The sequence below is a fragment of the Impatiens glandulifera genome, chromosome 1, assembly GCF_907164915.1.
Source record: "Impatiens glandulifera chromosome 1, dImpGla2.1, whole genome shotgun sequence".
NCBI classification, from domain to species: Eukaryota; Viridiplantae; Streptophyta; class Magnoliopsida; order Ericales; family Balsaminaceae; genus Impatiens; species Impatiens glandulifera.
Genome location: NC_061862.1, coordinates 18,726,006 through 18,743,970, shown reverse-complemented (window position 1 = coordinate 18,743,970; position 17,965 = coordinate 18,726,006). Strand labels below are relative to the sequence as shown.

The following is a 17,965-nucleotide window of genomic DNA, read 5'->3' as shown; positions in this document are numbered from 1 at the left end:
TAACTTTCAGTAATCTTGTACTACAATGATACACCTTCGTACTATACACGATAGGCCAAATACATATTTACAATTATATCAACACAAAAAACAAAACACAGATAATTTACATTCCAAGATCAAATAGCTAAATCTCAGACTTCCTGCAAAACTTGTTTCTCCTATAAATTGTCATCAAATCCCATAATTCTCTACATCTGTAAGTTGGCTATCTTATGCTGAACGTATTCTGCATTCATCTGCCTCGACCCGATTGTGCCTTGATGATTGACTGCATAATATTGTGGAAGCAATGGACCCGAAGGTTGAGACTTGTACATAGTAGTACTGTACAAGAGATCATCCTCGTCATTATTTTCACAAACATTGGTAGCAGTAGCAGCAGCAGCAGCTTTAGAAGCTGCTGCAGCAATTGGATGGGATGCCATTTCCGATACATTAACTGACGGTTGCACATTTTGACTAGAAGGCATATGAAAGTGTGATGCTGCGGAACCAGCAGCAACAGGCAAGTAGACTTTAGCGGATAGTTCAGTGGGTATAATGGCTGATCCAACTTCTTTGTAAGTGAAAGAAGGAGAAAGAACGGTGGCATGTGGATGGTGTTGTATAGAAGAACCAGATTGAGAAGGGTTTGTTGTGTCTACTAAACTGCATTGCATAGGTACATTGTAAACTTGAGTTGTTGATAAGTATAGGGGATGTTGGTTTTGTTGTTGTTGGTGTTGTTGTTGTTGTGGGGATATGGCTGAATAGTAAACAGGATAGAATGGGCCAGATGGATATTGAGATACCAAAGAAGGGCTTGCAGAGATGTAACGAATCTCTTGCTGCTGACATCGTGTCTGAGTTTGTGTTTGTGTTTGTGTTTGTGTTTGATCTGGTTGTAGGTTAGGACATGAAGAAGGAGTTGAAGGATCCTTGGGTGTTTGAACCCAATATTGAGCTTCATGCATTCCTGCTGATTCACAAGAACTTGGGAAAACTAGGGTTCCCATTGATTGATGTATAGGATCATGATAAGTAGGAGATTGAGTGTGGGTTAATATACTTGCAATGCTGCTGCTGCTCTCACTGACAAATATGATGACATTCAGTTTTTCTAAACAGTAATAATGCAGTCACAATCGTATTAATTAATGCATAGAAGTAATACCTATCAAATGATCCAGGAGATGGAGATTTAATCTTGTAATCAGCCGAATGAAACCCAGTTTCCTCAGTATGGATATCATTCAAACCCATATTTGGATTCGAAGCCGAAGATCCATTTGAACCAATAGAAGAACTTGTCTCTAACACCATTGTTTCCGGCACCGAAGCAAGATCAGAACAATGTTTAGCCTCACAGACACAACCAGGAGAAGAAACATCCGAACCCGATCCACTATTAACACCAGATTCAACAGATTTCCCTCTCTGCGTAATGCTGACACTCCTCAAGGCGTCAATGAACCATGCCTCAGCCTTCTGATCGGTAACAGTTTCGCTAGGAAACAGGAACAATCGGATACGAGAATGATTGGGTGAGGCCGCGAGGCGATCTTGTTCCTCGATCATAATTTGGAGATCATCATCATTGGTTACGGATATGAGTGCGTCTAGATCTCCGTCTGGAAGGAGATATTTGAGGAGGAATGAACGATTGTTGTAATAGACTTTGGAGAGATGAGATGTAAGATAGGATAGCGATGCACCTATGGTACGTCGATCGATGCCGACGATGTGAGTCTCGCCACCGGAATAGACGAGGGATTTGTCGTGAGGACGGGGGATAATGTGGCCACCATAGCTGCAGAGAAGACGGAGCTTGAAACTTGAAGCTGGATGTAACGAATCGGCGGTGGAGATCGGAGACGAATCCATTGCGGTGGTATCAGAAAGGAGATGGGACATTTCTCAGAAAGAGATAGGAGGGAGCGCGCGCGCGCGCTAAAGGCTCTGCCTTTTGATTACCCAGCGCCGCTAGTTAATTGTGCGGTAATAAATTTCATACCAAAAAGATACATTTTCGGTTTCATAATGCATACTATATTCGTTTTTTACGGTTTACCTATCGTTGTAAAAGTAGTTAATCAGAGGTAGAGAAAGAGCATTTTTTTTTTTAAAAAGAAAGAATTATGACTCAAAGGTACATGCATTTAAAAAAATCAAATATAATAATAAATACATGGGAATAAACGGGAGACCACCGTTAATTGACATTCTTGAAACATGCATGTGCGGGTCGGTGCCTACACTAACTAAAGAACATTATCTCATCATAAATCGGCTAACTAGATGTCATTCTCCTGTCCATTAACTATATCATTTCTTTGCAATTCATTTCATATTTATATTCATGGTATATAAAGAAGTGTACTCTATGAAAAATAATAAATTTAACGAAAAAATCAGAAAAAATAAGTCTACAAATCAACGTAGCATGTCAAGTGGGTAGGAGAGAGAATTTTCTAAAAATGTCCCGAAACACGTGAATAGGAGAGGAAAATTAAAATATCTCAAAACGCTCATTTCGGGACAAAAAAAATAGTCCCGAAATGAACGTTTTCGAGACGTAAGGACAACCTGTCAGACCACGTCGGATTCGTGGACTTGCTTTCGTTCATTTTTTTATTATTTTTTGGTTGAGTTTATCATCCCTCTAATATATAGTCTATTAATTCATTTCAATTAATTAAAGAAGTTCATTCTATTCCAATTTAATCAACAAGTAGTAGTTAGTTGAGAATTTTAATGTGTTCAAAATAAGGAATCTCTTTTTTATGACCCATAACCATAATAAGATCGAGCTAGCTAGGCTTACAGAAAATAAAACAAATTAGATGACCTAGGTGTTCGCAAGCCTTTCGGATACAACTAATCATCGCAGTTGAATATATAGTCCGCAAATATATTCAACTAATTTAACTAGACTACTGATGAAACTTTAGGACTTCAGGAATACGAGGGATATCTACATTTTGTTACGGCTAGAAAAATCTAGTTATATCTACCTTTTGTTACGGCTAGAAGAATCTAGTTAATGTGTACTCCTTTTACCATCATATGTGTAGTAGTATTTCATCACATCTCTTTAGAATCCAGATTTAATTGGATTGCACTAACTCACTTTGGATAAGAAAAAGGAAAAGCACGTGTATCATCTATCTACCAGTATCACCTCCCAGTCTCATGGAGTCAATAATATTATTTATAACGGTTAGTCCACCACAACAACTTCTACACACTTCTATCTATCATATATATATAAACACCACCCTCTCCTGTCCTGCAACATAATTCATTCTCAGCATATACAAACACCATTATCATTCTCATCGAGAATCCATCCATCCATCCTCAACATTATTAATCATGACTCACCATGGCCATGGCAATAATCCTCCCCCACCAGGTCCGCCACCTCCGGGACCTGATCACCACCACCATCCCCCACCACCTGGCCCAAATCATGGGCCACCTCCTCCAGGCCCGGGTGGTCCGCCTCCTCCAGGCCCGGGTGGTCCGCCTCCTCACGGCCATCACGGTCCTCACGGCCATCACCCACCTCCACCTTAATATATAAACAACAACAACTTTTTCTTGGAAGGCTACCGTACTACTATGTTTTATGAATAATGCTACATGCATATGACCATCTCTAATTAAGTCAGTCTACTTATTGTGTATTATTATAATAATTAAAGAATAAATGGATATCAGGGTTCTTAACTTTTATCCATACACTTCTAGAATCTAAATTATTGTACCTACATATCACTCTTTATGTAATTAATATATGCTTGTTCCTATTATTATCATTATTAATGATGAATCTATGAATATTATAAAAGAGATCATTAAGTTCTAGTTTGAATATATGCACTAATTGCATCTAGCAAATCATGATCCACAGATGAAATTAGTGATCAGTAATGATTCCATTTCCTTATATACAATACAATCCCCCTATATATGATGATCATTATTCATTAACAAACTGAAATGCCCTGTAAAGAGTTAGTTCAGGGTATTCAAAATCTCATGAACCCTCATTGTAAAAGTACTTTCTAGAACCAAAACAAGAACCTGCAGAATTGTTACTATGTAGTTCTCTTATTCCTATGTATATTCACTTTCAGTTGTAACAAGAATGGAAATAGGCTATATAGATTTCATCTATTTTGTAAGGAATGACATATTGAGCGTACTTGTTGTATGGATGGAGGAGGAGCAAGAACAGGTGAAGTGACAATTTCCCGGGTCATCAAATCCCTTTTGGAGTGATGACAAGATCAATCGATCCCATTCAATTTGATAGGAGCATATATGACGACAGCAAGATCAGTTAGTATATCTCTTCGGAGCTGATCAACTTTCACAGTGACAGGAGGATCCTTTATTAGCTTTTCATCATCATATTCATTGTTCAAGAAGTAGCCGCGATGATAAAAGATCTGGCGTTGATAGGAACACTGCAGGATTATCGCGGAAGAGCCAATCTTATCTACTTCAGGAATCAGATTCGGATCAGGAGCTTTAGCCTGTTTAATGCAAGTTACAAAAACTGATCATCATTCGGTATTAATTAATTGCTAGCTTTCAATTGAACTAACTAGACCAGTTACCTCCAAAATGAATTTGTAAATCCCAACTGGAATAGGCCCTTCAAAAACAACATTCTCTAAGCACTGGTCAGCACCGTCATTTTCAGGAAATCCTACATAAATGACTCTCCATTCTAGATCTGCCAAAGGAAATATCTCCATATAATTCTAAATCAATTAATGAATTCCCAAATATTTCAGATTGTGTGTGTAGCGGAATGAATCCATTCAATACATGTAAAAATTCATCTGGACTAAATAATCTGAATGTAAATCTAGGCATTGGAAGTATTAAACTACTTTTAGAGAAGTAAACCCTAGAGTTGAGCGAATCGAACTATGAAATGGATCCAGAGAAAAAAAGGAAGAAATACAGAGAGAGAGGATGAGATTTACCATGTTGAACAGTAGCGTAGCACTCGAATGCGATAGAGAACTGAAATGGATGGAGAAACGGTGCAGGATTGTCCAAGACAGCTACGTTCGTGACAGTGACTGGAGGATTATACAGAACACCGTCGATTGGATCATCCTCTGGAACAATATCAGGCATGATTAATTCCTGAAGGAGCAGATCAGAATCCTCTTGGTAGATAGATCGTTCAAACCAAAGTTCAGAGAAGCAGTTAGTTACCAGTGCAGCTAAGCAATAACAGAGATTTAAAGAAGCGATTACTTTCCCGCTTCACATGTTTTATATAGGTGTATAACAGGTTACTCAATTTGGCGGGAAAAGCGGTTACCAATATTTGTTTATGACTACTAATAATATATATATTAGGTCTAATTTTTGTTCGAGATTCGAATTTAAATATTTTTTTATCAAAATGAATTTGGAATTTTGAATTGATTTGTGTTATATTATCTTTAACTATCAAAAATTTAGTTAGTTGATGAACCGTTTGTAGCTCCATCATTTATCAATGTATCATTTTTATTTTTAAATTAATTTGTTACGTTTTAAAATAAAATGATATTTAGAGACGTTTCTAGCGTATTTTTTTAAATCGAATATTATTTTCGAGATTTACGTATTTTAATTTTGGTAAGTTAGTTTGAAGGACTGGAAAAATATATAATCTAACGAAAGATTTGAGAAAAATTGAATAGAGATAAATTTTGTATTTGTATTTAATTATTAAATAATTTTGTAACGTCATAACCTTGTCTACGATTTACCAATTTAGTAAGAATTTTTATTGAGATATACGTGTTGAAAACTGCCGAATACAGTTTAAATGCTATGTTTTTTTTTCGTCATTGCAAGTCAATCTATTGGATAATGCGAGTCGGAACCTAACTTTTTTGACAATGATAACAAAATTAGTTAAAATCTTTAGTATAACTTTCAAAATATTATTTAAAATATAACAATTTTAAATTTATGACCTTAAAATTTTAAATTTATAAACTATTAATGTTACAATTAATAATAAATTTTAAACATATATATATACTGTATATACAAATTTTTAAAAAATAATGTTATTTATTCAAATAATAAACTCTTAACTAATTTATTAATTAATATATATAACTTTTTTTTTAAGCTGAATTTTGACTATGAACAAGAAACAATAAGAAAACTGGGATAAACCCCTATAAATAAATTTAAACTATTAAAATACAAAGCTTCAAAAATCAAAGTAGCTTACCTCAAACTTAATAATTAAGAAAATACAAGAATTGTGTATAAAACTGAACCTGATGACACAACAAAATTGCAAAATTTGGTCTTAATTTAACAGAACTGAGCCTATCTTCTTCCTAACCAAAACTTATCCCTATTTTTGTCCCTTTGCTCTTAAAGGGAATAAACCAGGTCAATGTCTTCTCTTCTTACCCGAAGATTTTGAGCCAGAAAATTCTTCCTTGTTCTTTCTCTTCCCGTCCTTGTGACCCTCTTTCTTCTTCCCTCCCTTATCAGTATTCACCCTACTCGATTTCACGCTTAACAATCCACTTGAACTTATCTTCAAGCCGTCACTTTCAAGAGCCTTCTCCAAGTCAGCTTCCCTGTCCAAGATCCCATACTGCTGGAGTAACTCAGGATCCATTAACTTGGCTTTCATTTCATCCTGTTTGGATCTCAAAATCAGTAAATTATATTGTTTTCAGATAATTCAAATTGAAAGTTATAAGAGGATATCGGACCTCGACTTTCTGGGCACCTTCATTGAGGTCTTCATCAAGTGAAACAGGATGAGGCTCCATCACGACCTGAAAATTATAAAACAAATCAATTATTATAACTAAAATATCCAAAAAAAAACTCAATTTCTAGAAGATTCAGGAAACTAAGAGCTAAAACAGATATGTTTCTTGTAAGGGGAAGAATATAGTGTTGGTATGTTAAATTAGATACTTAAGATGTTGCTTACCTCTTTCAATCGCGGGAAGGTTTTACCAATCTCCTTGGATGCAACTTCATGGAGGTACTTGTAGAATTTCTTTATGACTTTAATGAACAATGACAATATTTGTTGCCTCTCCAACTTCATTCCTCCCTGTGCAAGTGAGGAATACAGATAAGAATTGGGATTTTTTTTCAAATTAATCAAGAAATTACAACTTCTACCTTTGAAAACACAACAGTTTATAAATAAATAAACATGGATTCATTAAATTATAAGAAGTTTAAGTTTTGATTGATTAGAAAAGAGAATGTTTTTAGGGTTTGCAAGATAATTTATGTTTAGCATAACTATTCAATCATCACTACTTAAAAGATGACAAACTGACCTCAATGTGAGTTATGTTTTGAAACTGCAATCCGATGGATAATAATACTGAGGCCTGGGCATATGATATTGTAACCGGAAGTTTCTCACTGAAATATTGCTGTGAAAGGATTGGTACAAGATCCAGAATCTGCAAAATGACTCAAACATGTTAAACTCACAAGTAATATAAACAGAAAACCCATTTGCACCAACTATTTTTGGTAGTGTATGTTAATCTAGGTAATGTTTAGTAGATATGGTAATGGCTGTAATACCACAAGAAATGAACTAAATGCAATACCACAATATACGAGAAATTCAAGAACGTGCCATTACTCAAGGTGGAGTATGAAACAAACCCCAGACTTTGTTACTTTGCATGGACTTGGAATTGACACTTTAAAAATGTTGTTTGGCTAGCTCGGTTGCATGAATATAGGTTTTAGTGTTCAAATTCACTTTATTTGAAAAATGTAACTAGTGATAGTTTCTTTAATCAACATTGATTTCTTTTCTTTATTGATAAAAGGTTCATCCTTTTCTTGAAAAAAAAGTTAAGATACCGGAAACTACAGCAAAATAATTTACCTTGTTTATGCAGTAAGTTTCTCACGCCTACATGAGTTATTTCCATATATTTAAGTCCCTTTATAATTAATATGCAAGGATTGTATATGAGGTCACATGTGCATACACTTATTAGCATGAAAAAATAACATTTTCTTGTACATGCCAGTTTTCTTTATATTGTTTTTTTTCGTATTCACTTGCTCCATTATTCAAATTAAGAGCAGCATAAAGGGCTCGATGATATCCATGGCACTCAAAACTCCGAAGGGGTAAATATCAATGAGAGAACTCACCATATGAAAATCAGCTAGATTGTTTGTATAAGATTCTAGTCTCTTCATATCATATGGTGTCAAAATTTCTGTAAGTGGAGTCGAGCAACCATCTGAGAGGTTGGATGGCTGCTCAGTGAAGTTGATTTTAGGGTCAAGAATGCTGCAGAGTTGAAACAAGAGAAAATTAGTACAGAGGAAAATATAATGGAATATGGGATCTAAGTATTTTCATACCTTAGTGCAAGCTTGTATTCCATAGTACGGAAATTAAAACCCAAGAGCCGCATAAACCGTTGCCTAAAATCTGAAAAACAGACTCTAATGTCAGCTTAAACTAAGAGCAACCAGACAGGACAAGGAAAAATGAATTAAGATAAAATAATTTTACAGTTCACCTTGGTAAAATGGAGTGTAAAAGCCCAATGGCCCTGAGCCAGCTACATCATTGTTGTTCAGTGGTTTCAGTACCATACATGTATGCTCACCAGTCACAGTATTCTGTCCAATTAAAAAAATTGTGTTATCTATGTAACAAACACATCAATAGAAATCCAAGGAAAATAATAGTGTCGATACTTACAGGAATTTGTCCAATGTAGAATGGTAAAAATTTGTGTCTACTCCAAAAGCGGAACAAGTCTAGTGTAAGACCAAATGAGACGCCAATATAATGGAGCTTTTCAGGTTTCCTTTCACGGAGATGTACAAGTAGAGGTGGAAGGTTTGCACGAGGTTGCACATTTTCTTCTAGCAAGGACACCTACAAATAAATAAAAAACATCATGAAGTCAGGAATATAAAGTCAAATTGGTTTAATAAGCATCCATTCTACAACCACATCTTGAAAAGTAAACGCGCCTATTTCTTTAGACAAGGCCTGAGGACTTCTGGTCCTTTATATCTTGGTATTTAGTAATGTGACTTTCAAATAATTTACATAGCTTGAAAGACACAAATCTAATAAAATAAACAAGATCATGGCAGTAAAAGGATCCAGTTCAACTAGTTTTTCATTAGTTAGTAATTAGTTTTATGCATGAAACAGGTTATGAATTCTTTTGTTAATTTCCACAAAGAATGAAGTGGTGATGCATTAAGTTGTAATCTAAAACACTAGTTTGTACAGGTGTGTACACTCCTTGTGATTAGTGTATATTTCTGTTATCTGACCAAAGAAAATGAGTACTGGTCAAGAAAAATGAAATCAAGTATTGGTACACACCCTCTTTGCAGCTTCCAAAATTCTAACAGGGCTTGGGTGTACGACATCTTCAACTTCTACTTCAGAAATAGGAGTGACGTGTCCTTCAAAGTACCTGTAACAAAAGGATAAAAAGAAAAGTAACTGTTAAGGGCGCTAAGATTTTTTATATCTTCTTTTTACTATATCAGGTGAAAAAACAAATTATTGGTATAAAAGTAAAAGGCAGATGTGATAATTAATGGTGGGGAAGTTAAAGAAAGCTAGCAGATGTGATAATAATTAATGCCCAAATATCCATACATACTAAAACCATAAAATCCAAACAAGGAAACCAGAATAATTAGAGACCGATAATGTCAGAACTTATTGTCTTCCTAAGTGCCACAAGGAAACCAGAATAATCCAAACAACTGGCAAAGAACAATATAATTTACCTTGCCAAGAGTTCCACAGCAGCTGAACCATATCCAAGCTGCAAAATAAAATATAATTCTATTGTTTATTATCTCATAGAGAAGAAGGTATAATTAGTAACTAAGTTACAAAATTCGCAGAATACCCTCATGGCACTTGGATGGGTTGCAATGCGGACAATTCGAACACCTGAAAGACTTGGAAAAACTGTGTCTTGAAATTGTTCACAAAATTTCCATGGTATTTGGTCTCCATGAGGGGAATGACCATCGCTTAGGCTTCGCATAGCAGAGGTACGAGAGATCTTCCCTTCGAGACAGACCTATACATAAATATAAGTACATTTAACACATTTTTTACAGGAATGGTTCATTTATCTATAGGAGCTTCTCAGATATATTATTCACGCAGCAAAAGGAAGCCCCTTCAGAGTGAAAAATTAAGACAAACCTGGATGACACAAAGAATATCAGGTAAATGGTTTTTTGACTCGTCAACAGGACCTGTACAAGTTTTTATAAGCATATAACTTCATGAGCAAAAACACAAAATTCAAGCTACAGAACTAACATACCTAGTAACACAAACAAGTGGTGTGCTGGAGCGTCTGCCATTAATTGTAGATCATTTGGAGAATTTTTGTAGTGAGATGCAACATAAAGTGCCATCATTCTCTGCAACCAGAAAAAGAGAGAGTACAGCTCAAGAATAATGAAATTAATATATTTCATGAGAGTAGACATGGGAATAAAGAGATATGGCCACATAAAAAAAACTAGTAGTTTACCTGCAAGAACAACTCACTATCTTTGTGATAAGAAAATAGTGTATCCCGGTTTACATAATATAGATCACATTCACTCGGCGGAGGTAACCTAGTTGCATTAGAAGTATGTTAAGAATGAAAATAAAGAATTAAGAATTTTCAATCTTTTCCTTTTTTGAAAATCCAGGTTCTCACCTGGTGATGGCAGGAATAGAATTTGAAGCATCCAAACACAGCAGACCACTCAGCCACGATTCAATAGAATCACCTGATCCATATCTGATAGATTCACTCAATTCTATCTTCTTGAAGAGTCGGCCTATACATGATGATCGGAGACATTAGCACAATGGACAAAGAAAAGTTTAAAACCAGATAAGAATAAAGGAGAGAAAGAGATCAAAAGATTCTACTTTTCCACTTTATAAAATTGCAAACACAACTATAGGTACAAATAAATAATTAAGAATAATCACCCTAGAAGCATCAAAATACTAAAGGGGGTACACAAACACAAATAAAAAAAATTATTTCTTGGTCCCCCCTTTTTCCTCGTTTTGGAGATTAAATATGTATTATTTGATTTCTAACAAGTAGCAAATTCCCATGTGATTAATGAGCTCCAAATACAAATAGAACTTTAGGCTTAAAGGAGTATTTGCTTTAGGTGCCAAGAAAAGGTCGAAGTACCTGAAATGGAAGTTTCACCATTTTTATTTGACATCTGACTTTGCTCCTCCAATTGGTGCAGAAGTTTTAGTGACAGAGATCGACCAGTTCCTTCATAGCTTTATCAGAAAAAAGATTGACATCAAAACTATAGACTAAATAAATAAAAGAATATCTACACTACATGGAAAAATTGTGATGTAAATGAAGGCTGCATCAATAATGCACTAATTTTGTGCCAATTTTATAAATCATGTATCATACCCATTAACAGTCGATGAAAGGAAGACCAGATAAGGACCAAGCAATGACTTCACAACAGGCAATGGAATTGCAGCTGCTTCATCAACTACCAGGAGTTCAACTTGTGATAGCTTTGCATGTTCATGGGGCTGTATATACTGTAATGACAGACAAAAACATGTTTATACTTTTAAGAAAATCAGTGAATATGGAATACAAATATAAGCAGCTGATGAATTCTAGAAGGGGGAGGTTTCTGTCTGCCCAAGAAAAGGGATTCTGCACCAACCTGAATTGTCTGTCTGTGCTGCTTGTAAATATTAATTCGTACAGTCGCTTTCTTGAACTCCGAATTAGAGCTCTTCACTACATCATAATCCAAGTGCTCCTGCATGTGGAGATGGCAGACTTTATTTAAAAAGGAAACTCTAATATAGATGGTTCATGGACATTAGTTAATAAGCTGTTTTGTGAGTAATTATCAGGGAAGAGAGGTGGTATCCAGTAATAAATCTTATATAGTACCTCGTTGGCTCAAAACTAACCTAACTATTTGAAATGGAAACGAACTTAATAATTCAGAAATACTTCTAAAGGTTGTTGGTAACATGTTCAAGAGATTAAAAATGAAAATAGAAGTAAATATAGTAATGTCTCCTTTTTTCTTACAACAAATTGTGAAAAAAAATACCTTGTATTCAAGTGCATCAAACCCTTTGCATACAAAATCAAACACTGTTTTCAGATTTTCAGGGCTCGGTGCAGTAACAAAAATATTTGAATACCTACAAATGTAACCGGTAGAGTCAAGAAAAGAAGAAGAAAACTCAATTATATGCATGGAAAGAAAATTTTAAGAAGATCACCCTGCAGCAACAGCTCCTGCAATTGCTAATCCAAGTGCAGCTGACTTCCCACGGCCACGAGAAGCAAGCAAAGCAACTGTACTACGAAGTGTCTTATCTAAGATTGCATCAAGACAAGTCATTACAGCTTTTCCCTGTTTCCAAAATAAAGTAAAGATTAAACTGATAAGAGGTTCTTGATTGGGGTAACAAATGCTTGAGTATGGTAAATGTAAGAGAAAACATCACACCTGGTCCAATGTGCAACATTTCCCAATTAAAGGACCAACTGGAAATTCATTATTCAATTGCTCTTTCAGATTTTTCAAGTCCCTTTCAGAATCTAAGAACCCCTCAGAGTCCTTCCGTTGTACATATATATAAAATAAATATTATCAGTAAGCAGTTTCAGTGAAACATTCATGATCACAACTAATGTAAACATTTCAGGAGCAAGTTTCAGAAATTGATTTGTGAGAAACTTCTAGTAAATAGTTTTTCTCTGATACCTTGATTAAATATAAAATTGAGAAAAGTGTATGTTTGTAACTCAATTAACAACATAAAAGTATGAAAAGCAATGTAACAAGTTATATTTCATCTAAAAGAAACTGAAAGGCAGGCATCTTATAATTACCTCCCTCGCTGGAGCTGGTTTAATTGACTTCATATGGGAAGAAATAGGTAGAATATTTAGCTCATCATCCATAACCACACATGCCTTGCATGATGAAAGTGATAACAGAAATCGCTCATTAAAACGCCCAGCAGCCTCAGAATGAGATTCTGTCCGATATCTATCATGAACGTCCTGCATTTACAGATATTTCCATCAGAAGAAAAACTACAAACACTGGCAAAATGATAGAAAATACACTGACACTAAAAAATCGGTTACTGATGAACTATTCTTACCATAACCATTGTGCATAAACTAGTAAGTGAAGACAAGGAACGCATCAACAATAAGATTAATCCACCTCCCTCCACGGTTTCTATTGTTCTTGCAAGAAGATTTGGTGTCAATGCTTCAAAATCCTATAAAGATTTAAATGAATATTAGAGAATGGAAAAAAAAAATATCACGGGATAATAGTGACCATGAAGAGAAGGGTCAAACTATGTATGCCATGAGTAGTGATTTACCTGCAATATACACATGCCAAAAGTATTCCCCAATATTCGTTCCGAATCTTTGTACAAACAGTATGTTATCCCCGCACTTTCAACAAATAGCGAAAAAGGATCCATCTTTTCAGGATCTAATTGTCCCCTCTGCAACTTCTTTTTGATTTGCTTATCACGCTTCTTTTTGTGACTAAGAAAATGGGAAGTATGATGAGAAATTGTTTAATAGGTGTTGTTCAAGAAAATCCATAGGACAATATATATCAGAAAGAAATAAGAAGAATTATAATATGTACACCACTAGGTTTCTTTAATAAATCTCAATTGGGTATAACTGATCTTGAACAAGTCCATCATTAGGTAAAATATGTTGATAAAGAGTTTATTAAAGAGATTGAATTTCTACCTTCAAAGATATATACATTTTCCAATATAGATGGATAGAAATTTTGTGCATCAAGTAATAAAAATTTCCACTGACCAACAAGTGTCTTTTGTCTAGAAAATCTCATAACAATTATCTAGAGATGACTATTTGATGAATCCATGATTAATAATCATTTCAAAGTTCGCAGCATAGAATTCATCCACTGGTGGTAAAATTAACAAAAAAAAAAACTATAACTTAAGTTTCACAATGCTAGTTTTAATTAACCATATAAAGCACCAAAAATGTTAAAGAGGATCAAAAGCATCCAGATTGTTTTACACTAAGCAGCTTCTAATAGCCGAGAAACTGATAAATACCTGGCAAGCTCTAACTTATTCTTATAGCACCAAAGAACGGTTGGCCGTGACCTAACAACTGATTTACTGAGCATATAGTGAAGATTGACAATCTGCAGATACCAATATGAAAAAAAGTGGTCAAATTGGAATCCATTAATATATCAACAAAACTCAATGACTTGGCAATCTGTTACGTCAATTCCTATATTGGAGAGGAATATTATACACACCAAGATAGACTATGAAATATGCAGAATTTGTTCTCTCTTCCTAATTCAATAAAGGTCTATCCGCTTCACTCTCGGTCCCATTCTTAGACTATATTTTCATCATATCATCTGACATTACAAAAGTGTATTCCTTAAGAAATACCTGATCACGAGACTTGTCTCCGATAATGACAAACATGGAACGATGTCTGGATTTAACTCCATTCTCTATAAGAGTTCGAATACGCTCGTCCACCTTCTTCCTCATGATTCTATGTAGAAATTGCTGGAGATTGAAGACGACAACTTACTGTATAGTGATGATTCTAGTGAATGAAGTTCAAAGAATCAAAATGAAGTTTGAACTTTTAGGTTAGAGAATGTTAGATAATTAGGTTAGAAAATGGGCTGGCTATATTTAAAATATAGCCCATTTATAATATTTAAAAAGCCTCTTAGGTTATAACTAATAAGGCCCATTAATTTCATCTATTAAAATAAAATAAAAATTAAATGAAAGGAATGAAAAAAAATTATAAATTTTTAATTACTAACAATTTGTATTTTGTAGTAGTTAGGAATTTAAAACGGTGAAAAATAAAAATGTTACAAGTATGTTTCGAACTTTTAACCTAACAAAATCAAATACAACAACCCTTTAAACAACTAAGCTAACAACGTTTTATATTTTAAATTCAACACCAAATTTGATGAATGCATGACATTTTAAAAATATAAGTTCAACTTTTTAACTAACTAATATATATATATATATATATATATATAATAATGCTTAATTTTTAAAATGTTCGGATTGCGGGGTCGAGAGTTGTTATTAATTTGAATATATATGTGAGAGTAAATGGATACTTGGGTCGGATTGTGGGTTGACCCACCCATAAACTTAAAACAGTTAAAAATAAAATTAAAAATGTTATATGTATGTTTCGAACTTAGAACCTAACAAAATAAATATAACATTTAACCAAGTGTGATTGATATGTGGTTTGCCGAGAGATAATAGACCGGTATCAATTGAAAGTGGTTAAACAAATATAAATCAAATATTTGATTAACCAAAGTATAAGGTCACGATACTAAATATTAAAAAATATGAATCAAATATTTGATTGACAAATAGTAAGGTCACGAGATGAGATGTTCATTTGGAAAAAATATGTGAAAAAATAAGTTATTTTATCGAAGTGAATCAAATGTGGAATGATAGCGTTTTATTTTTATTTAAATATATTATTCGTGATTTATTAAAAATTTTAAACATTGAATACATATTATTATAGTTATTTTTTAATTTATTTTGTTTTTGTTTTTATCCGTATGCATCGCACGAAAATTTTCTAATTTTGTTTAAATTTAACAGCAATGAACGCACTGAGGATGATAAGATGGGCAACTAAAAGCAAGAATAGATAAGGGTAAGGAAGAAGATAGGAAAAAGAATGAAGTGGGTAAGGGTACAAGCTGGCCCTACTAACGTTGATCATATTGGTCATGTTCAGGGCACCGGTCCTAGGGATTTTGTTTTCTCAAGAATAGGTCCTGTTCAAAACGTCAGTCCTGTTCAGGGTATTGGTCCTGATAAAGTTGGACATAGACACACCGGTCCTAGAGCTTCTCAGAAAGCTATTGTTCCTATCCATATTGACAATATTAAGCCTGGTCCTAGACTTGCTGATCATGAAACTACTCAAGCTACCGGACTTTCTACTATCGGTCCTGATGAAAAATGTGCAACCATTGCTGATCCCGGCTATAATGGTCCTGATACTGACACAAGTCCTATTATTGTGGATGATACTATTGTTGGTCCTAACTCCACTGGTCCCAATACTGATCAAAGAACTGGTCTTGATGTAACTATATGTCCTGGTTCCAAAGTTTCTGGAATTCAAAGATCTATGGGACGGGGAAATACTTGGCTCATATGAAATAATCAAAAATGGGTCTGAAGGCACTCCAATAGGTCGTGAGTCCACTCTTCACAGTTCTAGGAATGCAAGCAGGAACCGAAAAAACAATGACATCAAAATTCGAAATGACCTGATCCTTGGGCTCAAAGCCACCTTTCGAAATGATGAATAGGAGAATCTTGGAACAAGTCATAAAGAAGCTCTTGAGAATGGACTGGGAAATCTTGGGTTTTGTGAAATAAAAAGATCAAGTGCAGAAGAAGACAATTTGGTCTTGAATAAGGCAGTGAGTCTTAGTTCTGAAGTAGGGCGAATTAAAATCGATAACAGACATGAATCTAGTAGTGAAGAGGTTCAAAGTCAGAAAAGACCTACTAAAGTAGAACAAGATGAAAATCGAAGACAAAGCAGAAAGATCCTGGATTCAGAAGCCACTAACTCTATCACGGGAGAAGATGAGATCTACATGAGACAACCCTCACTCAATGGCAATAGTATTCCATGTAATCAAACTGTAGCCATTGAGGATAGCGAGGCAAGTGATGCTTATGATTTCTCTAATGAAGAGGTCCAGGATAGTCTGGAAAGTCAGGAACCCAACACTTATATTCATTCATGAATATAGTGACATGGAACATAAGAGGACTCAATGACCCTCTAAAATACAAAGAAATCAGGAGGATCATTGAGAATCAGAAGATCACTATTATGGGTATTCTTGAGACAAAAGTCAAAAGTCGGAACATTGAGAAGGTTAGCAAACTGTGTATTGATAGTAGCTGGGAAATATTCACAACTCAAATGATAAAACGGGTAGAATCTAGGTTATTTGGGATAACAAAGTTGTTGAGATCAGGACTCTCTTTTCGAATGATCAAGCAATCCTGGTGGAAGTCAAAGAGAGAATCATAAGAATCGTGTTTAATCTTGCTATTGTCTATGGTAGCAACTCAAGCACTGACAAAAGACTCCTCTGGAATTGTCTCAGAAACTGGATCGGTATTGATAAATCTTGGGTTGTCCTCGGTGATTACAACGTAACTAGAAACGAATCTGATCGTAGCCCAGAATTTGAAATAACTCGGGATATGTTTGACTTTAATGACTGCATCAGAGATATGAGTTATATCGAGCCTACCAATTCTGGGAACTTCTTCACTTGGTCTTCTACGAGAGGGAATGAACAAATTAGAAAAAGTAGAATTGACAGATGTCTGGTAAATGAGAACTAGATTAACCAATTTCCGAGAAGTCAACTTCATGTTCTGAATCCGGGTATATCTAATCACTGTCCGATTAAATTATTCTGGGAAAAGGAAGAATAGTTCAAAAGGCCCTTTAAGTTTTTCAATTTCTGGATGGATAATGATAAATTCAAGGGTATTCTCGAAAGCGTATGGTCTACAGATGTTAGAGGTTCCAACATGTACAGGGTTTCTGAGAAGCTTAAGCTCTTAATAATCATCTCCAAAGCTTTGACAAGAAGAAGTTCAGCAATATCTCCAATATAGTTCTAGCTGCTAGAGAAGAACTGGAAGAGGTTCAGAAAAAGTTATTAAGGGATGACAGTGATGAACAACTCAATGAAACAGAAAGATATGCGCTTGAAAACTTCAGGAAGCTGAGTCTACTTGAAGAGAATTTTGTTAGACAGAAATCAAGACAGAGCT

At 34.7% G+C, this 17,965-nt stretch overlaps 4 protein-coding genes across 4 annotated transcripts; 1 reads left to right on the top strand and 3 right to left on the bottom strand.

Annotated features, from left to right (window-relative positions):
- Positions 1 to 1,919, bottom strand: LOC124921028. The gene is made up of 2 exons (XM_047461627.1): positions 1,157 to 1,919; positions 1 to 1,074 (listed from the first exon to the last, which is right to left on the bottom strand). Exons 1-2 carry the CDS (start codon positions 1,894 to 1,896, stop codon positions 192 to 194), a joined length of 1,623 nt encoding a protein of 540 aa, XP_047317583.1. The 5' UTR covers positions 1,897 to 1,919; the 3' UTR covers positions 1 to 191.
- A 1,438-nt stretch (positions 1,920 to 3,357) lies between these two features.
- LOC124919765 (histidine-rich glycoprotein-like) lies at positions 3,358 to 4,234 on the top strand. The gene is made up of 2 exons (XM_047460096.1): positions 3,358 to 3,529; positions 4,125 to 4,234. Exons 1-2 carry the CDS (start codon positions 3,358 to 3,360, stop codon positions 4,232 to 4,234), a joined length of 282 nt encoding a protein of 93 aa, XP_047316052.1.
- Positions 4,235 to 4,277: 43 nt separating this feature from the next.
- Positions 4,278 to 5,142, bottom strand: LOC124919755 (histone chaperone ASF1B-like). The gene is made up of 3 exons (XM_047460084.1): positions 4,986 to 5,142; positions 4,611 to 4,729; positions 4,278 to 4,526 (listed from the first exon to the last, which is right to left on the bottom strand). The coding sequence occupies exons 1-3, from the start codon at positions 5,140 to 5,142 to the stop codon at positions 4,278 to 4,280; spliced, it is 525 nt and encodes a 174-aa protein (XP_047316040.1).
- Positions 5,143 to 6,167: 1,025 nt separating this feature from the next.
- LOC124919955 (RNA cytidine acetyltransferase 1-like) lies at positions 6,168 to 14,720 on the bottom strand. The gene is made up of 26 exons (XM_047460325.1): positions 14,528 to 14,720; positions 14,174 to 14,265; positions 13,445 to 13,616; positions 13,214 to 13,336; positions 12,936 to 13,109; positions 12,550 to 12,660; positions 12,320 to 12,453; positions 12,145 to 12,238; positions 11,743 to 11,841; positions 11,475 to 11,611; positions 11,232 to 11,329; positions 10,737 to 10,860; positions 10,563 to 10,650; positions 10,350 to 10,449; positions 10,226 to 10,278; positions 9,921 to 10,097; positions 9,796 to 9,833; positions 9,380 to 9,473; positions 8,738 to 8,917; positions 8,553 to 8,655; positions 8,392 to 8,461; positions 8,176 to 8,317; positions 7,332 to 7,460; positions 6,971 to 7,096; positions 6,744 to 6,809; positions 6,168 to 6,667 (listed from the first exon to the last, which is right to left on the bottom strand). Exons 1-26 carry the CDS (start codon positions 14,630 to 14,632, stop codon positions 6,413 to 6,415), a joined length of 3,084 nt encoding a protein of 1,027 aa, XP_047316281.1. The 5' UTR covers positions 14,633 to 14,720; the 3' UTR covers positions 6,168 to 6,412.
- Positions 14,721 to 17,965: the final 3,245 nt, after the last annotated feature.

Bases quoted from the DNA above. Each gene is read 5' to 3' on its own strand.
- LOC124921028 (XM_047461627.1), bottom strand. From the start codon at position 1,896: ATGTCCCATCTCCTTTCTGATACCACCGCAATGGATTCGTCTCCGATC. The intron at 1,075-1,156 runs GTATTACTTCTA...CATATTTGTCAG, and splicing joins TCTCCTGGATCATTTGATAG to TGAGAGCAGCAGCAGCATTG.
- LOC124919765 (XM_047460096.1), top strand. From the start codon at position 3,358: ATGACTCACCATGGCCATGGCAATAATCCTCCCCCACCAGGTCCGCCA. The intron at 3,530-4,124 runs GTCCTCACGGCC...ATTCACTTTCAG, and splicing joins GCCTCCTCACGGCCATCACG to TTGTAACAAGAATGGAAATA.
- LOC124919755 (XM_047460084.1), bottom strand. From the start codon at position 5,142: ATGCCTGATATTGTTCCAGAGGATGATCCAATCGACGGTGTTCTGTAT. The intron at 4,730-4,985 runs GTAAATCTCATC...TTCCTTTGGCAG, and splicing joins CTACGCTACTGTTCAACATG to ATCTAGAATGGAGAGTCATT. The intron at 4,527-4,610 runs GTAACTGGTCTA...TGCATTAAACAG, and splicing joins TTTACAAATTCATTTTGGAG to GCTAAAGCTCCTGATCCGAA.
- LOC124919955 (XM_047460325.1), bottom strand. From the start codon at position 14,632: ATGAGGAAGAAGGTGGACGAGCGTATTCGAACTCTTATAGAGAATGGA. The intron at 12,661-12,935 runs GTAATTATAAGA...GTACAACGGAAG, and splicing joins AACCAGCTCCAGCGAGGGAG to GACTCTGAGGGGTTCTTAGA. The intron at 11,330-11,474 runs GTATGATACATG...TTTCTGATAAAG, and splicing joins CTTTCATCGACTGTTAATGG to CTATGAAGGAACTGGTCGAT.